Here is a 25,619-nt window from a genome sequence, read left to right on the forward strand (position 1 = left end):
TTCTATAGTTTCCTTTTATTTTTAACTTATTGGTGCTGTTGTGTTTTATTCATATCCTGTCTCAAACTCTTTTTTCTTTTTCTCCTCTTTTTTCTCTGATAAGGTTTCCAGATTGGACGTGAAGCCGAAATATTAGGGCTTGTCTTAAGTTTATCTTATTTTATTCGCTGTCATGAGTCAAGGATCTACCATTCCAGTACTTATTTATTTCTATAGTTTCCTTTTATTTTTGACTTATTTGTTCTATTGTGTTTTGTTCATATCTTATCTCAACCTCTTTTTTTCTTTTTCTCCTCTTTTTTCACTGATAAGGTTTACAGATTGGACGTGAAGCCGAAATATTAGGGCTTGTCTTTAGTTTATCATATTTTATTCGCTGTCATGAGTCAAGGATCTACCATTCCAGTACTTATTTATTTCTATAGTTTCCTTTTATTTTTAACTTATTGGTGCTGTTGTGTTTTGTTCATATCCTGTCTCAAACTCTTTTTTCTTTTTCTCCTCTTTTTTCGCTGATAAGGTTTCCAGACTGGACGTGAATCCGAAATATTAGGCCTTGTCTTTAGTTTATCATACTTTATTCGCTGTCATGAGTCAAGGATCTACCATTCCAGTACTTATTATTTCTATAGTTTCCTTTTATTTTTAACTTATTGGTTCTATTGTGTTTTGTTCATATCTTATCTCAACCTCTTTTTTTCTTTTTCTACTCTTTTTTCTCTGATAATGTTTCAAGATTGGACGTGAAGCCGAAATATTAGGGCTTGTCTTAAGTTTATCGTATTTTATTCGCTGTCATGAGTCAAGGATCTACCATTCCAGTACTTATTTATTTCTATAGTTTCCTTTTATTTTTGACTTATTTGTTCTATTGTGTTTTGTTCATATCTTATCTCAACCTCTTTTTTTCTTTTTCTCCTCTTTTTTCACTGATAAGGTTTCCAGACTGGACGTGAAGCCGAAATATTAGGGCTTGTCTTAAGTTTATCGTATTTTATTCGCTGTCATGATTCAATGATCTACCATTCCAGTACTTATTTATTTCTATAGTTTCGTTTTATTTTTAAGTTATTGGTGCTGTTGTGTTTTGTTCATATCCTGTCTCAAACTCTTTTTTCTTTTTCTCCTCTTTTTCACTGATAAGGTTTCCAGATTGGACGTGAAGCCGAAATATTTGGGCTTGTCTTAAGTTTATCATATTTTATTCGCTGGCATGATTCAAAGATCTACCAGTACAGCACTTATTTATTTCTATAGTTTCCTTTTATTTTTAACTTATTGGTGCTGTTGTGTTTTATTCATATCCTGTATCAAACTCTTTGTTCTTTTTCTCCTCTTTTTTCGCTGATAAGGTTTCCAGACTGGACGTGAAGCCGAAATATTAGGGCTTGTCTTAAGTTTATCGTATTTTATTCGCTGTCATGAGTCAAGGATCTACCATTCAAGTACTTATTTATTTCTATAGTTTCCTTTTATTTTTAACTTATTGGTGCTGTTGTGTTTTGTTCATATCCTGTCTCAAACTCTTTTTTCTTTTTCTCCTCTTTTTTCACTGATAAGGTTTCCAGACTGGACGTGAAGCCGAAATATTAGGGCTTGTCTTAAGTTTATCTTATTTTATTCGCTGTCATGAGTCAAGGATCTACCATTCCAGTACTTATTTATTTCTATAGTTTCCTTTTATTTTTTACTTATTTGTTCTATTGTGTTTTGTTCATTTCTTATCTCAACCTCTTTTTTTCTTTTTCTCCTCTTTTTTCACTGATAAGGTTTCCAGATTGGACGTGAAGCCGAAATATTTGGGCTTGTGTTTAGTTTATCATATTTTATTCGCTGTCATGATTCAAAGATCTACCAGTCCAGCACTTACTTATTTCTATAGTTTCCTTTTATTTTTAACTTATTTTTGTTATTATGTTTTCTTCATATCCTGTCTCAAACCCGGTACCAGTTTGGCCTTTTTTTTTTAGATCGTAAATGTCGATTTCTGGCAAGTTGCCAGTGGTGCTGGATGGGCGGTGTTGCCGCCTTTTAAACACCCCTCAAAAGCTGGAATGTCGTTTGCGCTTATCTGAGGACGAAATAAATACCGCCACAGAACAAAAATTGGGCTATTTAAAAATTAAAGTTCTGATTAGCCCACTGTTTTTTCAATGTATTGGCATTTAAAAGGAAGAAAACAGTTACAAAAACAAATGATCTTATAAAACAGTGAAACTACAAGACTAGGGTACTGTTTGGACTTTACTTTGAAAGAAATGGGTTTATAAAACTTAAATATCAGACTAATAAAAATAGATTAGTTACAAATTTTCTTATAATAATAAAAAAAAGAATTTCTGAAAGAATTTCTGGAAGTTTGAATCGAAGTTATCTGTTTAAAAAAAAAATTAAAGCGCCAATGATACTAGCATTTTTGGGAGGGGTTGGGGTTTGTGTGTTAATATCGCTCTTATTTCCGTCTTTTTTTAGTTACAGCTTCATTGCGCATTATAACTTATGTCTATTTGGTGCTCCTTGTCTTTAGTCTCTGTCTCTCTGTCTCCCCCCCCCCCTCTCTCTCTCTCTCTCTCTCTCTCTCTCTCTCTCTCTCTCTCTCTCTCTCTCTCTCTCTCTCTCTCTCTCTCTCTCTCTCTCTCTCTCTCTCTCTCTCTCTCTCTCTCTCTCTCTCTCTCTCTCTCTCTCTCTCTCTCTCAGTAGTAATGGATATGGCTATACTAATCCTACGCCTGAGGCATGGATATACAGTGCAGTTTAACCGGTAAATTGGCTTACCACGGTCTTTCATATATTAGCACGACTGGTAAATGCCTTAGCAGACTGGTTTTTGTGCCAACACCCATTTTCTGGGCCAATCAGAGATGTATAAGGAATTACCCAAGAATATGTGTATAGTTTCACGGATTCATGCCATACCATGGGTATCTATATATTTCACAACTATAGACCTTGTCAGACGCGTTTCATATTACGTGTTCAAAGAGGGTCTCTTTTTTAAAATACTGATTTCACCTGGAGGGCATATAATCATGTTTTTTTTCAGTATAAATAAAGATGTAATTAGTCTTTCTGGATCAGTTGCAAAAAAAAACAACTTGAAATAAGCCTTTTATTGTTAAACTTATTCATTTTCAATGGAGAACTCTAAGAGAATTTTGATGGTAAGTAAATATATATATTATTCTTGAATTATCATAAAAAAAGAGAGCCTTTTCGCATAGTTACATTTAACTATCTCATCATATTGATTTTCTTATTAACAATGGTCTACATGACCACTGCATAATTCAAGCGCTTTGTGCCAGCTGTTCAGGTATTTTGACTAAAAGGGTTCTTAACTAGCTAGCGAAATATCTCATACGTTCGTGATTGAAAAGAGACATACATTTTTTTTATCCTGTGTTGGGCATTGATATTGTGGAGTAATGGGAGCGGGGCGCTCCCAATTTAAATTCTTAATAAATAACAAACTGACCTAATAATCAAAATTGTGTTATTTTTTTATGCATCGTAATTAAAATATATCTAGCTTAGGCTCCACCTAGGATTGTCGTTAGTTTTATGAGTTTAAGCAGATTGAAATTTAAGCCTATAAGTTTTAAAACCGTGACATACATAATGGAAAAGATCTGTAATTATCCTGTGTTGGGGTTTGGTATTGTGGAGTCGGGGAAAGGGCGCTCCTCATTAATATTCTGAATAAATAACAAACGGACTAAATAATCAAAGTTGTGTTATTTTCTTTATGCATCGTATTTAAAATATAGATACTTTAAGCTCCAAGTATGAATTGCGTTCTTTTTTCAATGTGTTTTAAGATGATTGTGATTTAAGCCTGTAAGGTTATAAGTTACCTAGCGAAAAAACTGAAATTAATTTTTATTCTAGTACATTGATGATCAAAGCCCCGACCAAAAGCGAGCGAAGTTAGATGCCGGCTCTGACAACACTGACATGGACCTAATACAATCTTGAACTTGATGAGGCACACTGTAATCTGTTACGCACCCCGTTCAGATGGACAAGGGGTTTCTAATGAGCTACCTGCTATTTCTAACGTAAGTGCATTTATCAAATAACCCCATATTTTTATTTAGGTTTATAACACACTCACAATTTTGCAAATTCCTTTTTTAAACAAGGTGCATATTATTTACCTTTCAAGCCTTGATTAACCATAGATGGCCTCCATATGGCATAGTTAAAAAATAATACTAGAAACCAGATTAGCGCGCGCGTGCCTCTTGGCCTGATCAAATTTAGAATGCTTCAAGGTGTAATAGACTTAGCATATGAAAAACCCGCCTTTGGTTCGTATATTTTTCAAAGGGATAATGCACTTCTCATGAAATTTTGTCCATATTTCATTTGCAGTCTTAATTAGGCAAACTCAACGAGATGATCATCATTTGCTTCGTTAATAATTTCTAATCAGCTAGTTGTATGGGCGCGTGTGTATTTACTCAAGGGGTAATTGTTGAAGAAAAAAGAGTGTTGGGGGGTAAAAAATAGGTTATCGCTTCCTAGTGAGGTGTTGGCAACTCTGTGACAGATATTTTTTTTTGATCGCACTTCCGTTTATTTTATTGGTATTAGCCAAACTTTACGTTGTGTATGCCTACCAACTAGTAAATATGTATCGGGCTTTTTTCTGCTCAATTATTTTCAATTAAATTAATATCATTAAAAATAACGAAATATAAAATTGATTGAGCTCTCTTTGGCTACTTTATACGACTGAAGTGGGCAAGTATTTAGCCAATATAATGCTAAGGTGGAAATTAAGTATTGACGGGGTTAAAAGTTGGCATAGTTTTTGACTTTATAAAAAAGTGGATATTGCATATGGAAAATAAATTTTATTCTTATAGATTAAGATTGGTGAATTACCGCCACCACCCTAAGCTCAAGAAGCACTTATTTGCAGTGAACCTGTGGCAATCATTACACCGCCAATGGAGTTTAGGGATGATGATGATACTTTAGTTGTTGTTGATAATACGGAGTGGCATAGGGACTTTCTAAATGATTGTTTTGGGATATGGCTAGCCTTGACGACTTAAGTTGTGATATTGATATGGCTGAGGACCCGGAATGGACAAATAGGTTTATGAATGAGTATTTGGGGGTAGCCCCACGAGTGCATCTAAACCGGGTTCTCTTAAAGAAATTCCGTCACAGGACAACAAAGGCTGGCTAGATTAACTATCCCCAAATACCCTGGAATGCTTACTCAGTGAATTGGGTGATTCTAGACCACGGTCGACTAGTGCAATTGAACAGACTGCGGATGGTGCTATTGACTATTCTATACCACCCCCACCACTGAGGTTAATGATAGTAGTATTAATGAAACATTAGCCCCACCAACATTTATACTTCCAGATTTTTTCCTTCTAACTCTGCCTTGCACCATACAAATGTCTACAGCGAGAAATTCGGTGACCCCCTTAACTCTTTAATGTCAGGGGATATAATAACAGACCCCATCGCTATTACTCATTCCTATGTTAGCAAGATTCGTGCCCTTGAATAACAGATGCGGGCGTGGGGAGGAAGGGACAGTTTAAAAGCATCAATAGCACTAAAAAAAATTTTAATGAAAATGCGAGCGAGCTCTATTCAAAATACTTGCATACAGAGAGGTTAGCAATTCGCCCGCATTTATCTAATTATGAGGTTTTTTTAGATTGGGTAAGCAGTATTGTGACTAAACTGGAGAATCATAACGAGGGGGGTAGCGGGTCGGTTGTTTTATTTATTGAGAGTATAAACGTTAACATCTGTAAATTTAAAAAGGATTTTATTTTAAGGGATGGACATGGGGGAGGGAGGGCAGTTGAATTAAAATATCATTCTGATTTAGAGGGTTGTAAGGGAATATAACGAATCTGTTTCGATGTGAGGCTACAGTGTTTCAAATATGCATTTTAAATGCCACCTTTAGACCCCTATTGAAGGATGTGTCTAAGAAAAAGTTGGACAAATTAGCTGCTAATGGGGATGGGTCAAAGTTTCCTAAAGTAGATTTTAATTGTTTAAATGCTCAATTTCCCTTAACACTCAAAGGAATAGATGTTTTTAAGCGGGCTAATACACATTTAAATATTGGAGTTACTGTGTTGCAATTTGAAACATAGTTTGAGGAGGGTCAGCGTTCTGATAAAAAAGGGTGTATTATTTCCAATGAGGGCTCCGTCCATTGAGTCAGTGAAGCATTAGGTGTGGCTTCTATACGCGCCACCCACAGAGCCTGATTCAATAGGACAATTCAATTACAGATATTAGTAGAGTTTTAAGTGAGTGTAAAAATAATGGGGTGCGTCACTATTGTTCAACATGCCTGTCCCGATTTTGGACTGATTTAAAGTTAAAGCATCACACGAAACACTGTAAACGTCATGGATACCAGACTGTGGAGACGGTAAGCGGAGATAGAGCGATCCTACGTTTTTATGAACTTTCAGAAAACGCTCCTGCAGAGCAAGAAGATCGCTTTAGATTGCGAAGCGAGACTCACAGACATGTACGATTCGTCAAATCCAAATCGTGTTAAAATACACGAATCCATAGGGGTCTCTTTCGCTCACGCGCAACGAGATTCCAGTAATACCATACAAGTGCTGGATGTAGTTGAGTCGTTGGGGGGTGAAGACTGCATGTGCTCGGCATTGACAAGTCCAATTAAAACAGCAAATGGTGCGATTTCTCGCCTATGCTGGATAAACTATTTTATGCTCCTATCACCAGATGACAGATTGGCCATCGTAAAATATGTTGGGTTTGCAAGGGAGAATTTGATGATTGTGTTGTGAAAGGGGGAAAGAGTAAAGTGATCGACCATGATCATTTGTGGCAGGAAATTACATCAGGAGGGAGTAACTTTAGAGGGGTTGCACATCAATCGTGCAATTTAAACGTTAGACAGCAATATTTCGTACTGGTTTTATGCACAATTCCAATTACGACAAAGTTTATTTTAGCGGCGTTGGCCCGCGTTGCCAAGGGGGGAGTTGTAGATAACGCATGGATAGATGGTTCTTTTTCATATAATATCATACCTAAATCATCGGAGAAGCTACTGCTGATAGAATTTATGTGGAAAACAGTTGACAAGGGTAAAACGTACCTGAATAACATCCGTTTTTTAGACTCTTTCAGTTTCTTCCCTAAGTCATTAAGTCAGTTGATTCAGGTACAGAAGAGCGACAATTTTGATAGCTTCCCCCTCCTTAAACAGCGCTTCCCCGATGATGAAATGTATGATTTATTAACATGTATGGGTATATATGAATATGATTACTACAAATCTGCCTCGAGGCTAGAAGAGATGTTATTACCGCCCATTGAAGCTTTTTACAATTCTCTTACTGAGAGTCAGTGCACCATTAGCGACTATGATTTTGCTAAGAGGGTTTGGGCAGCGGGTGGGTGTAAAAATGGGTGGAATTACTGTAAACTATACTTGGCAAGTGATTTAATGACTCTTCTGGACATTGTGTGCAAAAATACGGATAAAATCTATGGGGAATTTGGGTTGGATTTACGGTATTATTTTTCCACTCCTCATCTGGTGATGGACTTGATTCTTAAAATTAGCAAAGAAGAAATAGGTCTGATCGCCGAAGTGGATCAGCATCTGTTTGTGTAGAGATCAATGAGGGGTAGGCATTTTTTTCACGGGGACCGTATCATGAAAACTGATCCGACCGGACAGCACACCGATGAAAAGTCAGATGGATTTGGATATGAATTCCCTTTATCCGTCGGCAATGTCTCACTGCTTTTTGCCGTGTGGGAATTAAAAATGGCTTAACAATCCATGGCCTTCGAATTTCCCCAACATTGCGACCGTTGAGGAGAATGGGGCACAGGGATTGTTTTTTGAAATTGACGGTGATATACCCATGGAAATTAATGACTCGGTAAAGATTTTGTTTTCCCGTGCATAAATAAGCCGGTGGGTAGGGACTCTCTGAGTCCCTATAATTTATCTTTAGTAGAGGATGGGACACTGGATGCCTTCAAAGCAAAAACTTATTGCCGACCTTAACCCGAAAAAGAATATCGTTGTACATCACGTATTATTGAAATGGATGGTGTCCAATGGTTTCAAAGTCACAAAGATTTATAGAGCACTCCAATTTGACCAAAAGCCTTACATGAAAACGTTTGTTGACACCTTTGTCAGTAAACGTTCACAAGCAAAAACGAAGGTTGAGAAAGAAATCTATAAACTCATTTTAAACTCAGCCTTCGGTAAAATGTACGAAATTGTAAAAAACATAACTCGATTTAGCATTTTGACTAACCCCCAAAATTGTGATTGAATCATTGTGCATCCAAAATTCAAATTGCTCAGTTTCATAGATTCTAATATGATGTTCCTACGTCGTAAAGAAAGAAAGACAGTTTTAAACAAAATTATTGCAGGCATGAGTGCCATAATGGAAATATCTAAAAAACTCATGTTGTCATTTTATTATAATGTATGTAAGGTACAATGGCCGATTGACACTGATTCACTCAAACAGTTAAAACTGAAAATTTGTTAAATGATTTGGAAAATGGCGAGTACATTAGCTCACGAATGGACTACACCAACGGGAATGAATCCTTCTACCCAGAGCTAGCGAAACGACAGGCCCCAAATCAATTGTTAATGTTCAAATCTGAAACGGGAAGCGTCCTGATATCCAGTCGTGTGTTTCCTGTGCCGAAGGTATACAGTGTAGAAACGCACAACAAGGATATCAAACAAGTTTGCAAGGGGGTGCCTACATACTTTTTAAAAAATGATTTCAATGTGAGTGTCAATAAAAACTGTGTGGAATGTAGTTTAGTCCCAAGAGCTAAAGTTAAGGCGATCCACTGATTACAGTATAAAAACGAAATATTTTGAGCTGAGAGAAACGCAAGGTCTGCCATATCAAAAATATTTTATACGCACTAAGGTGGTGTGCAGGTACTTCCACACGGGCACTATCTAATCTCCGACCGAGTTGAATGTGTAGATTATTGAAAGCAGCTCGGTCTGAAAAAATTAACTTAAATTCTTTAATAGTACAAGGTGGGTTGTGGTGGGTTTTTTTTTTTTTTTTTTTCTTATTATCAAAAAAAATTTCAAATGTGTGTGCAAGGCAGAGCAGTTACTTCTTCTTCATAATTTCCAGTATTTAGAGTTATTTAATGTTCCCGGTCCGGTCCGCCGCGCTTCCCGGCTGCCGCAGCGGCCGCCTCGGCCTTTGGCCGCCGCAGCGGCTGCCCCCGGGGCGTGGGCAGCCGCTTTCAGCCCATTTCAAATTTAAAAATGTTGTAAATAAAAAATGGGATATTAATTTAAGTGTATTTTTAATAAATGTTGTAATTTTTATTATAAATAATTAAAAAATTAAAAGTGTATTTATTAAATATAAAGTGTGTGTGTGTGTGATATTATTTGAAGTGTATTTTCCTAGTGCCTATTTCTAATATATGTTTATGTTTTTCTTATAAATAAATAAATTTTTAAAAAAAATCTTAAGTGTATTTTTCTTGTTTAAAGTGCCTTTTTTTCTGTAATGTATTATTTGTAAAGTGCTGCTACTACTTTTATGTTAATAATAAAAGAAAATATGATTCTTTATTGATTTTGTTCTAATTATTCTTGAACGGAGGAGTAGTAGTAATAGGGAAATTATTTAATCATTAGACATCTGTAGTGTACAGTTAGTTGTAGGTGAGCTGTTGAATCAATTTGAAACACCATTCAGATCGTTTCTGTGTGGGCCATCAATGTCAGGCAAAACGACACTCTTAACTCAAATAATTAAAAATAGCGATAAAATGTTTATGGAAAAGCCGAAAAAAATTACTATTTCTACAGTAGTTGGCAGGAGTCATACGATAGAATAAAAGCTATTGCAACATCAGTGCAGATACAATTCATACAGAGACTTGATGTTTTCAACATTATTAAACCAGACTCTTGGGTGGTTATTGACGAGTTGGCTGAATCCATTGAACAATGGTCCCAGGAAATGCTACCACTGTTCACTGTTCGCTCTCATTATGAACAGATTTCCGTTACTCCAGTTCTACACAATCTCTGTCATCAGAGCAAATGTATGCGGACACTTGCATTAAACCGTATCTACTATATCATCTACAGAGTTGTTAGGGAATCTAGCTCATTAAAAACTCTCAATAAAAAAATATATCCCAGCGCCCCCAAATTTCTGCTGTCAGTGTAAAATCAGGCAATTAATAAGCCCTGCGGCTACATCCTATTGGATCTTAATCAAAATACACCCGAGGATTTACGTGTAGTCACAGATATTTTTGACAATGAAATTACAGTATATCTCCCCGTGAACAGTAAAAAAGGCTATTAGTTGCCATCATGACACTGAAGAAACTACGTGAAAATAAACATTTTCTTTGTCATTTGTTTTATGTCTTATGTTATTTTCATTGTTTTATGTCTCTAAGCTAAAACTCTAAATTCTGAACTGTAACTAAAGTAAATTACAACTCTGAATAAAACTCTAAGCTACGACTCTAAGCTAAAAACTCTAAACTCTTAACTAAAACTAAAGTAAACTAGAACTCTAACAAAAACTCTAAGCTAAGACTCTAAGATAAAAAAAACTCTAAACTTTTAACTAAAATTAAACCAAACTAAAACTTTAAGATAAGACTCTAAGCTAAAAACTCTAAACTCTTAACTAAAACTAAACTAAACTAGAACTCTAACAAAAACTCTAAGCTAAGAGTCTAAGCTAAAAAAAAACCTCTAAACTTTTAACTAAAACTAAACCAAACTAAAACTCTAAGCTAAGTCTCTAAGAAAAAACTTCAAACTCTTACCTATAACTAAGTTGTGGGTGAAAAGGATGGGCACTTCAATTTGTAAAATGGGTTTAGAACGGTCACTAAGAAAAGAGATTGTTCTGAAATGTCTTTTGAAAAGTATTGCTTGGTGTTGGGGATTCAAAAGGCTGTAAAGAAATGCTGGGGATGAAAAGGATGGGAACTTCAATTTATAAAATGGGTTTAGGATGAACATTATGAAAATAACTTTTTGTGAAATGCCCTTTGAAAAATAGTTCTTGATTTTGGAGCATTCAAAAAGCTGAATAATAAAGCTTTGGGCGTAAAGGATGGGTACTGCAATTTGTAAAATGGGTTTAGGAGAAACATTAAGAAAAGAACTTGTTCTGAAATGACATTGAAAAGTATTGCTTGGTGCTGGAGCATTCAAAAATCAGTATAGTAAAGTTGTTGGTGAAAAGGATGGGTACTTCAACTTGTAAAATGGGTTTAGGATGGACATTAAGAAAATAACTTGTTCTGAAAAGATATAATAAAGCCATAAAAAAGTATTAAAAAATGGGGGGCGCGGGGGCCTTGGGGGCGCGGGGGGTCCTTGGGGGGCCTGGGGGGGCCCTTTAGGGCCGGGTGGCCCTTTGGGAGCCATGTGGACCTTTAGGGACTAGGGGAGGGCCTTTGGGGGTCCGGGGAGGGCCTTTGGGGGTCTGGGGAGGGCCTTTGGGGGTCTGGGGGGCACTTGAGGGCCGATTGGTCCTTTGGGAGCCCGGTGGACCTTTGGGGACCGGGTGAGGGCCTTTGGGGGTCCGGGGGGCCCTTTGGAAGCCCGGTGGTCTTTTGGGAGCCCGGTGGGCCTTTGGGGGCCCGGGGAGGGCCTTTGGGGTCTGGGGAGGGCCTTTGGCAGTCTGGGGGCCCTTTGGGAGCTTGGGGGACCTTTGAGTACCGGGGGCTTCCTTCGGGGTTGGGGTAGGGGGATTGGAACCCTTTGGGGCTGGGGTAGGGGGATCGGAACCCTTTGGGGTTGGGGTAGGGGACCTCACGACACTGTTAAAATACAACTTGTGTATTATAACGACCACAGAGTTTCACCCTTAAATTCTCTTCTAAAATCATCTTTTAAATCATCTTTTAAAATGTCTCTAACTGTTTCGCCGAAATAATTCCATAAAATAGCTAAAACGATTTCGCCCAAATAATCCCTAAACGTAATTTCAGCTTGTTCCTTTTGTTTTGACATCTCTGCGCTGACGCATTTCAAATTACTAAGAAACCTGATTCCCGCGCTAAAACAATTCATCGCTAAGATCTAAACATTCTTTCGGAGACAGTTCTCTTTAGAAACAACAAATTAATTCCCCTTTCGTGAATCATTTCTCTTTAGAAACAACAAATTAATTCCCCTTTCATGTCAATCAATCAATCATGACATAATCTGTCATGTGTGATCTAAACTTTGATCTGGAAACATTTTGTTTGGAAAAACATCAAAGACATTAATTAACTTGACGTCATCTGTCAGACATTATTTAACCTTGCCCGGAAACAATTTGATTATTGACTCAATAATCCATGAAAGTGAGAAAGTTTCTGTTTTTCCATTCTCACTGACAAAATCCATAAAACAGACATAAATGTGACAAAATTCCTGTTTTTTCATTATCACTGACAAAAACCATAAAAACATCTTTTAATGTGAGAAAATTCCTGTTTTTCATTCTCACTGACAAAAACCATAAATCACGTGGGTCTATGCCCATATATGGTGTACTGATCGGACCTCCTGTGGCATCTCTACTGTGGTCTTCGTCGCAATTTTTTTTCTTTTCATATACAAGTGTTTCGTGGACTCTTAGTAAAGTCTATCATATTTCGTCTCAAGGGTGGGGGATAGACTCGAAACTTCGTGGGACAGTCTTGTGGGAGAGAAGACTGCTTCGAATTCGCATTGAGGGGAATGGAAATAATTTTGTCCGATCAAAATACTAAAAAAAAAAATCAAAACACAGAGATTACACGTTTCCAGGATAAATGGGGGGGGGGGGGATTATTGCACTGATTACGTCCATTACTCATTCTAGGAGAGTTGCTCTCTTTTTGCTAGATTGTCTTATGAACTTGTTCTGAAAGTTGAATGTTTTACTTCTTTCCATTTTTAATAGTATAATTAGGGTAATTTGAATGCATCAAAACGAAACCCTATTAGCATTGATACGAATATGGACATATTCTTTTCTTCATAATAACAATTTGCTTTTGTGAATTAAGGAGCATAAAAAAGTGACTTCTAAAAATGGCAAGTCGTAAAACTATATGTCCTTCCATACCAGGCATTGATTTTGACAAGGGATACCTCACTCTCAATGTTAAATGTACAGAACTCGTGTTTAGTATCTTGTATTTACATGTCTTGAATTGTTGCTGTGCTTGAACTGTTGCTGAGCTGCCAGGGAGTTGTTTTTCTGCAGTGTATCAATGGGCTGAGTTGTCTGGGTTGTCAGCGGGTTGACTTACTCTGTGTTGTTGCCTTTTTCGAAATTCATGATTAATGCTGATTAAAAAGAGGTTTAACACGTCCATGTAGATGGGTAAGGGCCCAGACCCTTGGTTCTCACCTGGGGGTTTACAAAATGAAAATAGAGGGAGAAAATAAAACAATCAATCCCGTCTTTGTTCCTGCTTCTAACTCTAAATAAGAGAGAGAGAGAGAGAGAGAGAGAGAGAGAGAGAGAGAGAGAGAGAGAGAGAGAGAGAGAGAGAGAGAAAGGCGGAGGAGAGAGAGAGAGAGAGGGAGAGAGAGAGACAGAACTACAATTTATTATATACAAATGTAACAATATATCTATAAATTATCCAGTTGCTTCTGCTGAGAACTGAAAAGGAAACCTGGAGTCATAATGTAAAAATCGACGGTCTCTCTCTCTCTCCCTCTCTCTCTCTTTCTCTCTCCCTCTTTATTCAGTATAAGGGTTTTAATTCTTGCTTTCTAATCATTTTTTTTACTTACTCTGTTTACCGAAACTTTATTCTACTCGTTTTAACTATTATTCGTTTGGGGAGATATATAGGCTATGTCCTTAAGGTTTCAAAAATATTGAATATGCTCTTGGGGGGTTAAAAAAGGGGCTCAATTGACCCCCTTTCCGCCAAAAAAGTTTTGGTTCCACTACAAAAAAATCGAAAAGGCATCACTGCTTATTGGAATATGTCATTACTTGGCTCGTTACATTTGGTCTATGCATACAAAATAGTGTGTAACCCCTGGTACTATAAATGAATAGCGTAATTATGACCAAGCAAGATTTGTACGAACCTTTCTTCGTTGGATATAAGACTTCCTAATTCGGAGATGAAATCAACTATCTCTGATTTGGCAATAGATTCAAAAAACCTGTTCAGCTCGTATATTTGTTCTCTTCTCCTTTGAATCACCAGCTTCAAACCCTAGAAGAAACTGATACTTAACTTGAAAAACATACAATATCACAGACAATGCTTGCAACAGTCTTGTAGAGTTTAAAACAAATTGCTTAAATTCTAATTCCGCTTCAAAATTAGTTATCATTATCATTCCAATCTCTTGACAAATATGCAGTCAAATTTAGTCCAAGTAAAGAGAAAAGGGGAGATTCGTGTCCTATATTTCAGTGTTAAAAACCGTTCTTCGATTCCATTGGTTTGTTTTTGTGACGTCAAACATCACATTTTATATCCAATCACAATATTTCTTAAACGTATGTCAGAAAGGGAAGTCAAATTCTACCTGTTGTTGCATTTTCGGGGGATGCGCCCCCCCACCAAAACCTCACAATTCTCATAATTTTCCCCATGATCTTGGCGAATCTTCATATAATTTCGCTATTCGCTTCCTGTTTTGATAGATTTACCCTCCCCATCTAAAAAAACAGCATATATACCTGGCAAAGTTTTTCTTTTTTCAGGGTTTCTCATTATTAAATATACAAATATCTATTAATAATTCCAAATAGTTACAAGATCCATTGGTACCAGGCAGGACTACCGTGTTAGCATATCTGATACACCGTAGTTGCCAAAACATGATGAAGGGTCCTGTTGTCACACCTACGTAAAGAGCAATCGATTGTAATAGTTCAAAAGGCACTATGTGATATTTCTTAGTTTCTAATATTCCAAAACACGCTTTATCCCCTTTTATCACTCACAGGATAGGGTAAAATTAAATTGCAGCATAACAATCAAATAGCACAAAAAACAATCTATTCCACATTTAACGCACTTTCCAGATATAGCAGTTTCTACCCACCCACCCGACTCTCCTAATGCCTGGATCGTTTATAAATATATATATATATATATATATATATATATATATATATATATATATATATATATATATATATATATATATATATATATATATATATATATATATATATATATATATATATATATATATATATATATATATATATAAATAAAAGTTGAAATAGGGATAAAATCCTTTTAATAGACAGTAATTGATAGAAATTCACAAAAATACTAGATATTTCGGTCACATATACATTGACTGTCATCAGTAGTAAAACTAAAATAAAACAATATAAAACAAAAGTTTATATACTAAATCAAATAACATTACATATTGTTTGAATCTCTAATTCTTTTCAAAGCAAAGGCGGAAGCTATTCTCTTTGACCTTCTTGGATTCGGTTCATTAGCGTTCAATGATATAACATTTGGACAAAGGTCAACTACATTGGGTAAATTGAACTTTACTCTGTCAGATTTTAATAAATTATCATAGATAGAGTTCAGCCCATATTCACCTGTATCCTGATTCAAAGCAATATTCTTGAATAAGATTTTCTTTATTTCAAGAATTTCACGAAAATTTTGCTTCAAACCCCGATCCATAGAAATCAAAGAGACATTCTCGAACAAAATAAAATGGTCTGGAAAATTAAAAATATGTTCCGAAAGGGCTGAAGTGAAATCTTCAGACTTAGAATCTTGCTTTAAAGCCGAAGAAATAGAATCTTTGTGTTCTGTTCTATTTCCATGAAGAGCAAAGACACACGTGGTTAGAAGACAAGATACACCGAGAATCTAAGCGAGTCAAAATGAAAATGAAGAGCAGAGACACACGCGGTTAGAAAAAGGAAAACCAAAAATTTGAAGCTTAGTAGAAATTGTTGTTAGGAATCGGACTTACGTGAATAATCAAATAATATCTTTGAAAACACCATAGTATGAAAAGAAGTTAAATTCCACTGGTACTTCGAATACAAAAAAATAACAATAATAATAAACTACTACTTTCAAAAACTGACACATAACAAGCCACAAATGCCACAATTTGATAATATTTTCTTCGAATGCGGCTTTAATCTATCTTTAGATCTTATTTTTAATTTTTATGTTGCCTAAGAACTTATCTAGCCGTCGGGGGAGGGTTCAGCCCCCCTGGCCGAATGATGCTGCCTCATATTTATATTTTTGGTTTGAGATTTCTATTATACAGCATTTGAAGTGCTGTTTAGACCAGGTAAGCCCCGCCTAAAATTCAGCTTATGGACGCCCATGTCCCCCCTCCTATTAGATTTAATAGATAATAAAGTTAATGACAATTACCGTTTCGGTAGAAATTAGCTTAATTTTAGAAAAGGGCTTAATTAGCCTAGCTTATAGAATCTTAGCTACTATTTTCCCCATTTGGGTTAGTGTAATCCAAAGAAAGTTAGGTAGCGTGTCTTTGAGACAACTCAATTGTGAAGATTAGTATTTGAAAACCTGATCACTAATATTCCTAAAATTATCCTTCAACACCATCTCGGAAAATTGCTCAGCCTCCTTCAACACCATGAAGGAAAATTATCCTTCAACACCATCTCGGAAAATTGCTCAGCCTCCTGACGCTACGTAATTAATGGTGATTTTCCCAAGGATCTCCAGACAGCAGGTTCTTCCTCCAATAGACTCAAACTATTTTATCCATTATAGTTCAGAATATTGGACTACAATCAGCCACCAGAATGATCTTAAAGTCCCACAGAAACAACCGAAGCTTAACATGATTCCTGTGTAATCTAAGTTTGGTACTTATATTATAGCGACCACACTTTGTTCTTGGTCTGTGATGAAACTGGTTTTCTATGTCCACTAGGAGATAATCAGCTTAGCCTAAGCGAGAAAAACTACTTTGCAGGTATATTTTAATTAAATATTTAACATATAGAGGTGGTTAGGTATTTAATATAATGCGTTCTGTGCGGCCAGATTTTTATAATTCTCTGATGTATTTTCCATAATATTGTTACTAAAGTATTATATTTTCATCATATTTTGGTATATTTCATTAGGATTAACCTAACTTCACTTCTTTGATGTAGTCGCTATAACACTTAAGAATCCTAAGTTTCCTAAGGTTTGTTGTGACAAAAGACGATGTGGAGCGAAAATGACCAAGCGACGTTGAAATTGACCAAGCGGCTGATATAGCTGATTGAAGGGAAAGTTCTCTGGAGTTTTCCTTATAAATTTTTCGAAAAAAAAAATTTCCTTGAATGGCTGTTTAAAAAAGAATAGCGACGTAAAATTTCGGCTGTCGTAATTCACAATCTCTCTTTTTAAAATTAACTGTTAGCTTTTCTAGGGATCATCTGTGCTTCTCCGCGGTCACGGAAATTGCTGGCAAATATCTCCCATACAATTTTGTCTTTATGTGATATGAAGGTATGGCCTTTTGACAACAGAATTCTGAACAGAGTTTTAGACAATGTAGCTGACAACCAACATCATTAATCTACTTGTCATATCTTATTAGGAGTGCAAAGGTAGAAAAAATTAACACGGAAATCTCTAATTCTGTTTAGTAAATATACTTTTATTAAACGCACTTTGCGGAAGGATCGTCAGTACCAAAAGTAAATGTTTCTTCTCTTAGGCTTTCATTCTCCATCAGAATGAACAATGGTACGCTATAGAAGATCACATCAAACTGTTCTTAAGAATTATTGTCTCACTTCGTCTGTTGCGTAATGACGCTTCTCCTACGTCGCTATTATGACTCAATATTATTTTAGACAACAATAATAATGATTCATCTTAAAGATTAATGTAAATTTCAAAGGTATTCAAATATATCTGGAAATGGTTTATTAAGGATGACCAGTCTGAAAAAGTTTCAGACCTATTCAGTTTACTATCAGCGGTGCCTATAAATAAAAATCAAAGATGGCACTTAAGTATCTCGGAGGCGATAATTTCTTTTCAACAATGACTAAAGAATTAAATTCTTTCAGAGTCAATTGGTTCGTCTAAGAGAACGTGTGTTGAATTCGTGTAAAAAAAAAAAAAAAAAAAAAAAAAAAAAAAAAATGAATTAGGCGAAATGACAAAAAATTAAAATCTTCTGTGTAACATATGTTCGACATGTGTGCTTTTTGGAATTAAAAAAAGGACAAATGGGATAAGGTATAGTATTGTAAATTGTTTAGATTTAACATAGTGATTGTTAGAATTTATCTGGCCCTATATGCTGGATGTTTTTACGTGAGGCATAAGAGTTTACGATTCGAAGGAGGGGAAGGGGTCCAGAATCTTAGAATACTTTCCTCAAACATTTCACGAAGGATATTGTCATAGGTCACCGATTTTTGAGATTTTACATAGGTGATTCCAGGGGATTCAGACTCGTCGTGGAGAAATGGTCGGTCAATATATACCAAATCATATTATTGAGTTAGGACTAAAGTGAATACACCATTCGATGCCTTTTTTATGCTGATTACGAATATAATAAGCATTTCTATCGGAAATGAATTTCAGCCCCCCCTCTATCTAGGCCAATTCCGGATTAGGGTGGGTCAGGTAAAGCCTATATAGGGGGGGGGGCTAAAATTCAATACCAATTGAAATGATTATTAGGCTATATTCAAAAACAGCATAAAAAAAGACGGTAAATGGTGTATTCACTTTAGTCCTAACTCAATAATATGATTTGGTATATATTGACCGAAAAACTGCAAACTTCTCTTAATAGTCTAGGAATATCTGGACCCGTTGGGGAGGGGGGGTCAGACTTGCCTATCTTGACCTGGCACAATAGACTGGTTATTCAATTAGGCTAACACTGCAGTAGGCCTAATTAAAAAGGCATCACGTTAGAAGGCATAAATTTGACTGTGGAGCAAAAAAAATACATCTGGGGTTTATTGCAGTTGCGTCAATTAATGAGAATGAATGGGGGGATGTATTTTCAAAACATAGTGGAGATTTTTCTATTCTTACAAATTTTCCAATGAAATGCCCAAAAAAGGCATTCTTCAATGAAAATCCTCTGCCAACCCAAAAAATCAAAGTTAAGGGGGATGGGTACCGTTCAATCTTTTTTTTTTTTTTTTATTCCTGGCCTAAGCTCATTGATGTCAATACTTGGAGATGCTAACACTTTACAAGAGATAGAACATACCCTTAGGGGCCCTCGCGCACTTCTGCGACTCACGTTACAGCTTTTAGTATGATAATAATATGTAGTAATTGAAAAGACTGTATGTTGCACAGAAATTTTATAGGAAAACTGGAAAATCCTTTTCATTTTTTAGTTATATTAACAAGCAGCTTTTTTTATAATGGAAAGAAGACTAAATTGAGCATCAAAGTCACCTGAGATTAAGTTTCATAGGAGTAGCTTTTATTTTCAACTATTTCTATGAACAAGAAAAGCGGATATAGCGCAAATTGGCTAAAAGAGATACTTTTAAATGTCTTAGGAACCAATAGAAGAAATAAAAGGGAAATAATTGACTGAGCCTCCTTTGTTTGGGGATGTAGATATAAACTTTCAGGAAAATGTCACATAACACTTTTTGGATTACCAGAGCTGATTTAGGGTAGAAATATATCCTAAAGTTCATTGATAAGTGCAAAGTTATACTGTAAATTGCTCCTATCTATGGACTCGTGTACATATTTTGTTTTTTCCCAATTTGAGACAACTGATTTAAAGGAAGTGGAGACATACAAACCGTGTAATAAAAAGGCTCAAATTTCATCTCTAAATTGAAAGCCTTTGTTTAAAATAAATAAATAAAAAGTTCAATATGGCGTTAAAAGTGGCACAAAAAAGCAAAGGAATTAAAAATAAAGAAAACAAAACGATAATCAGATTGTGGTTCAACCCGTAGTGAAAGTGAACAAGGTAGAAATCATAGGGGTCATGAATAATACAGGGATGTACGCAGGGGGGGACTCCGGGCCCGCCCCTCCCCCGAAATCTCATGATTTTTTTTGCTTTTCCATAATTTTCGGGGGGGATTTGGGGACCCTCGAAACAAATTCCTGTGTACGTGCCTGGAACAATACCTTTATTAGAATAAACATTGTCAAAACTTGAAACAACCTAATTTGGGAAATATTCTGGTACACTGTGTCGCAGTTATTATGACACCTCATGCTGTGACACGGACGCCGATTTCACATAAAATTTCCTAATTGGCTGTTGTCTATCAAAAAGTTCTATGAGAAATCCTCATTGGCTCAAATTAGCGCTTAGCTATATCTTAGTATTAGTTAAAACTCATTGTGAATGGGCCTTAGCCGAAATTAGTGCACTGAAAAGCCGGCGGGATCGTGAAATGTCTCCTGCACGGAAATTGACACAACACTAAAGCGGTGACGGGTTTAGAGTTAAATAGCCATATTTGGCTCAGGTGTATTTGTAACAAAAGGGTGACACAGTCTCTACCCCTCAAAAATTCAACTGAGCGCCTGACAATATTAAACTACGAAGTTGGCTTGCAAATAAAAGTAAATCTATAAGATTTTACAGAGAGGCGCGTACCCAGAGTGGGCTCTTTGCATGGGATCCCTAGATCTAATGACCTGTTTTTTGTGTAAATTCTCCATGTATTACGTCTTTTCTTGGCTGTTTTGACGAAGTTACCCCTGTCCAAATAAGAAATTTTTTGCATAAGTGTCTAAAGCCGTACCCAGGGGGAAGGGTACCGGTTTTTGAATTCCCCAGAAATCTTAGTCTGACTCGTAAAAAGGTAATAAAAATGGGTACTTGTGCATTATATCTCACCCGCCGCTATACACGAAAGAAGTCAAATTTTGGTTAATGCAAATGAAATAAAATAGGATGAAAATATAATAGTTCAGAAACGAATTTGAGCTATATATTTGTACATTAGGGGGGGGGTGTGTAAAGCATAGCGTATATTAAACACGTAACCTGACCTAGGTACCTCCCCCCCAAACTGTAAAAACAACAGTTTAAGTATTGTGAACGCAACAACAAATCACGCTTTCCGATTCATTTATCTAACAAATACCTTTTTCTCTGGTTTTCCTGTAGTATTTTCTTGTACAGTATATAGCGATGGGCGAGATATAATGCACAAGTACCCACAAATGCATATAACTAAATTTTTGATTCGTTTTGTAATGTTTTTTCTTATATACCCCTACTTTTCATTAAATGCTGCTTACTTTAAATACTTTTCAATAGTAATGTTTTTAAACAAATCAAATACTTTTCTTTGAATAATGCCTCCTTTCCATTCACAACTAAAACAAAATTAAACCATAAAAAACAAGAATTTATTTTAATCAAACAGTGAAAAAATTGTACTCGTTTTTCTATATATTTATTTCTCTTTATTTGTTCAGGGATTATCAGTTTTTTTTATCCCCTCTAGTTTTGCAAAGAAGTAAATAGTAGTAATATATTCCGCTTAGTTTAAAAAGCGCTTATAGCATTTTCTCACAATATTTTGCCAAAATTACTGTTGACGATCTAATTACGGACATTATAAACAGCATGGAATCTTATCCATTTCCCAGTCAATGTATTTAAATACGGAAAGGTTAATATTTAAGTAAAAAAGTACCAACATTACTCAAATTACAGAATTCCTTTCTGAATTACTTTCTATGGGTAATTCCCTTAGCCTCTTTCCTCCTATAATAACTCGTCCATTTTTTAATTTTCATATTTTATATTATTTATTGCAATATAAAGAAATATACTTCTTTGTAGTAAAGAAATATAAAGAAAACCTCTTTGTAAATAAATATAATGTTTCTTTTTAGAATTTAACATTTACAATTGCATAAAGAGAAAAATACTTTTTGAAAAGTGTAACAACAATTTCAATTCCCTATTCGAATAAACATTGGCGACGGTTGCGGGAAGGGGGCCTCTTCCACCCCCCTTGCATTTTTACACTCCTCCCTATATATTGAAGAATACATTCCCCCCTCCTAAATTCTCGTGAATTGACGCAACTATGAATAAGTAAGGAGATGTTCTTCTTTTTTATTTAGAGTTGTGTAAAACAACGGAATCCCTATAAGTCACAAAGAGAGGCCTTTGTCGAAATAATATTTATTTTTGTATGATTTTATTCAAAATAAGTCTTACATTTTTCCCATGCTTATTTGTCAACAAATTCATTTGATTGCACTATTTAACGCAATAGCCTAACCCCAATTTATGTGAACTAGATTTACGGCTTTTAAAGCATGATAGGTCCGACTTTTGGGTGGGGTAGGGGGTTCACAATTTTTCTTTGGGGTGGGTGTGTTTTTTCGGAACCGTGCTTCAATTTTTCAGGGGGAGGGATCATAAAAGAATCGGTCTAACTAGATAACCAGCAAAGGGGTAGGAGAAAGGCTGCCCATCCTAAATTAACCTTAACCAGGGTTGATCTTCGGGATGTTTTGGGAGATGATGAAAGAGTTTCATTGGAGTTCCACCGCGTTATCGCCCACTTTCCGACAGCTAAAGTACACCTCGCTTCACGAGGATAATCTGGTGTACGCAATTCTTGAGTGGGAAACCCTTGGTTTCTACTTATTTTTTCTTGGTTGCAAATAAAATATATGCCCTTGTCGCTACGATTTTCACCTTTAAAAATATAATAATATAGTATTATGTAAAAATAAACGTGAAGTATGTATGCACGTCTACGCTACCAATACTATAACCTTGACTAGTATTCAACCATGAAAAGTATGTCGTGTGAGAATGCGGTTTAGAGAGAATAATTTTTATCATCTTTTTTTTTTCTCCGGCTGTGCGCTACAATACGCAACAATTATTCTGATGTAAAGCTTAAAACGTGCCAAAAGTCACTTTTTCAAATTTTCCTTAAATGACTCCCCCCAGGTGAGTTTCTGAATACGTGACAAGTACCGGTCTCGACTACAAATAATGCCCCTTCTCCCTCCCTTTTTAGATTTATCTATTTCGGGGTCAATCCAGTTTAACCAAGTTAAACAGGGGATATAATTAATTAATTCGAATAATTGAATAAATATTTCAAATTCAGTAATCTAAATAGTTGAATTAATGTTCAAAATTGGAATTGAAAACCCTTGTATAGTTATAAATTGTGTCTTTTATTATGTAAAATGATATAAACACCGGGTTTTTCAATCGGGGCATGTGGGTACTTTGAGTGTCCGTGAGTTTATTTTGGGAGGGAGCGGTTGGAATTTTCAGGGAGGAAAGAGTAATGTTGGAGTTATTAAATGGTATTTTGTTCAGGTTTTTGTATTATGGTTCTACCGTGTAAAAGGTGAATGACGGGAGGATACCATGAAAAAACGACTCACATTTTTGGTACTAGTAATTAGTTGCAGAATACTCAAAAATTATTTCTATTTAGTTACTAACTTAAACTAAAAATAGCCTGTACTCATCAAGAGGCCCTCTCCTCAAGATTTGCCCTAAGAAAACCCAGCGGTAAAATTGAAAAGCAGGGGCAATGCAACCCCCCCCCCCCCAAAAAAAATCTTTTGATACCCCATCCTCCTTAACAGTTACCCACCTATGGTAATTTTCTTTAACTGAATAAGTGATCTTTTTTTACATCTAACATAATTAATTTAAGACACCCTTTTTGGTAGCGCATAGTCATGTGAAATTTTATTTGGTACTCATCGTTTATATAACAAGAACACTGTAATTGTTGATGCACTTATAAGACAGAAATTAGTCAAGAAACTTATTCAACAAGACAATTCCTTAGGCTCGCTAGGCAAACGGCGGTTTCTCATCCGAAGAGGAATGTTTCTGAATAGATTTTTTGGGGTTGAGGGGCAAAAAAAGGTACCTAGGTTGGGTTAAGTATTTAATATACTGCCCCTTCCATAATTCTTTGTGGTAGTTTTCATAATTTTGTAACTAAAGTATTATATTTTCATCATATTTCGTTTTATGCCATTAGCATTAACCAAATTCGACTTTCGAGTGTTTATTATATAACCGATAAGTATCTTTTATTGTCACCAGTTATTCTTATTGATGCGATCTTTTAGTGGCCTAATATTAGCACCCTGAGTCTACGCGCTCAAAACTTAAAGGTTGGGGGACCTTTTGCTAAAAAAAGGCTGGAATATTCAAATGTTTGTATTTTTTTCAAAAATTTTAACTAGATATACTGGTACTTATGCATCATAAATAACCCACCGCTATAGACTGTACAAGGAAACCAGAATAACGGGTATTTGCTAGATAAATGGATCGCAAGCGTGATTTCTTATTGCGTTTATAATATTTAAACTGTTGTTTTTGGGGGTTTAGGGTGGGGGAAAGGTACCTAGGTTAGGTTACGTATTTAATATACGCTAGGCTATACCCCCACCCCCCCAATGTCCAAACGTATAGCCCAAGTTTGTTCGTAAACTAATATATATTCATCCCATTTTATTTCATTGGCATTAAAAAAATTTGAATTCTTTCGTATATAGCGGTGGGTTATTTTTGATGCATAAGTACCGATATACCTTTTTGGAGGGGCGTCGCAACCTTACTGTTTAGGTATAATTAAAATGCATCATGCTATCATATTGTAAACTTTTTATTTCAAATCTTTTGAATTATTTTGCAACTATTAAACATTACAAATCACTCATACTGGAAAACAAAAAGGGCACTTTGACTTTCGAAGCCACCCATTTCCGCAACAAATACTATAGCAGTTATAATATACCAAATATACATGACAATGTACTGAGCATAATTCAGCCATCATGTTTAATTATGATTGGATAGTTCTTTCTGAAGCCCCGCCTTAACTCCCCTATTTCTAGACTAGAGAGGATTTCGTTCAAGGGATCTCGTTTGGAATCGATTTTTAGAATTATGCGGATCCAGTTTGGCAATTACTTCGTGTTTCCATGGCTTTAATTTTGAATACTTTCTACTTGTTCAAAAACGTGTTGTGTTTGAACTTGTTTGATCGCTTAGAGTGCCGAAAGAAATTTTCAGGGTTGTAACCAGTTTCTTATTTAAGTATCAATGACAATGATAATGAGATTTTTTTTTTGTAATTGGCTTCGTGAAAACTTAAATTACCATATATATCCTTACCATATACGTATTAAAAAATTAGAAAAAATTTGAAGTGTAATTTCTAATTAAAAGAGAGTTCATCAGCACGTATTTTTTTTGCAACTTATTTGAAACCAGTTTGAAACAAGCTAAAAACACAGATAGGTACGTGGCAACATTTTGACGGTATTTGTCTTTTGGAATCAACAGATTGTTAATGTTTGAATTTTTACAGCCGAAGAACGTTGTTAGATTTAACGAATTAGCTTTGGTTGTTTATTTTTACGGTTCAACGTGGCAACATTTAACGGTATTTGTCTTTTGGAATCAACAGATTTTTAATGTTTGAATTTTTACAGCCGTAGAACGTTGTTAGATTTAACGAATTAGCTTTCGTTGTTTATTTTTACGGTTCAACGTGGCAACACTGACGTGGCAACATTTGACGGTATTTGTCTTTTGGAATCAACATATTGCAGATGTTTGAATT

At 35.6% G+C, this 25,619-nt stretch overlaps 1 protein-coding gene across 1 annotated transcript in view; it reads right to left on the minus strand.

Annotated features, from left to right (window-relative positions):
* MESR6 (misexpression suppressor of ras 6) overlaps nucleotides 1–25,619 on the minus strand; it is a 368,166-nt gene that overhangs the window by 113,996 nt on the left and 228,551 nt on the right. Inside the window, exon 6 of the mRNA XM_089101988.1 lies at nucleotides 14,120–14,250. Coding sequence (XP_088958114.1) covers nucleotides 14,120–14,250 — 131 coding nt within the window. The remainder of the gene's footprint in view (nucleotides 1–14,119; nucleotides 14,251–25,619) is intronic.

This window comes from Artemia sp. Qi Xiang Cuo, chromosome 16 (assembly GCF_049724085.1).
Source record: "Artemia sp. Qi Xiang Cuo chromosome 16, ASM4972408v1, whole genome shotgun sequence".
Classification (NCBI taxonomy): Eukaryota; Metazoa; Arthropoda; class Branchiopoda; order Anostraca; family Artemiidae; genus Artemia; species Artemia sp. Qi Xiang Cuo.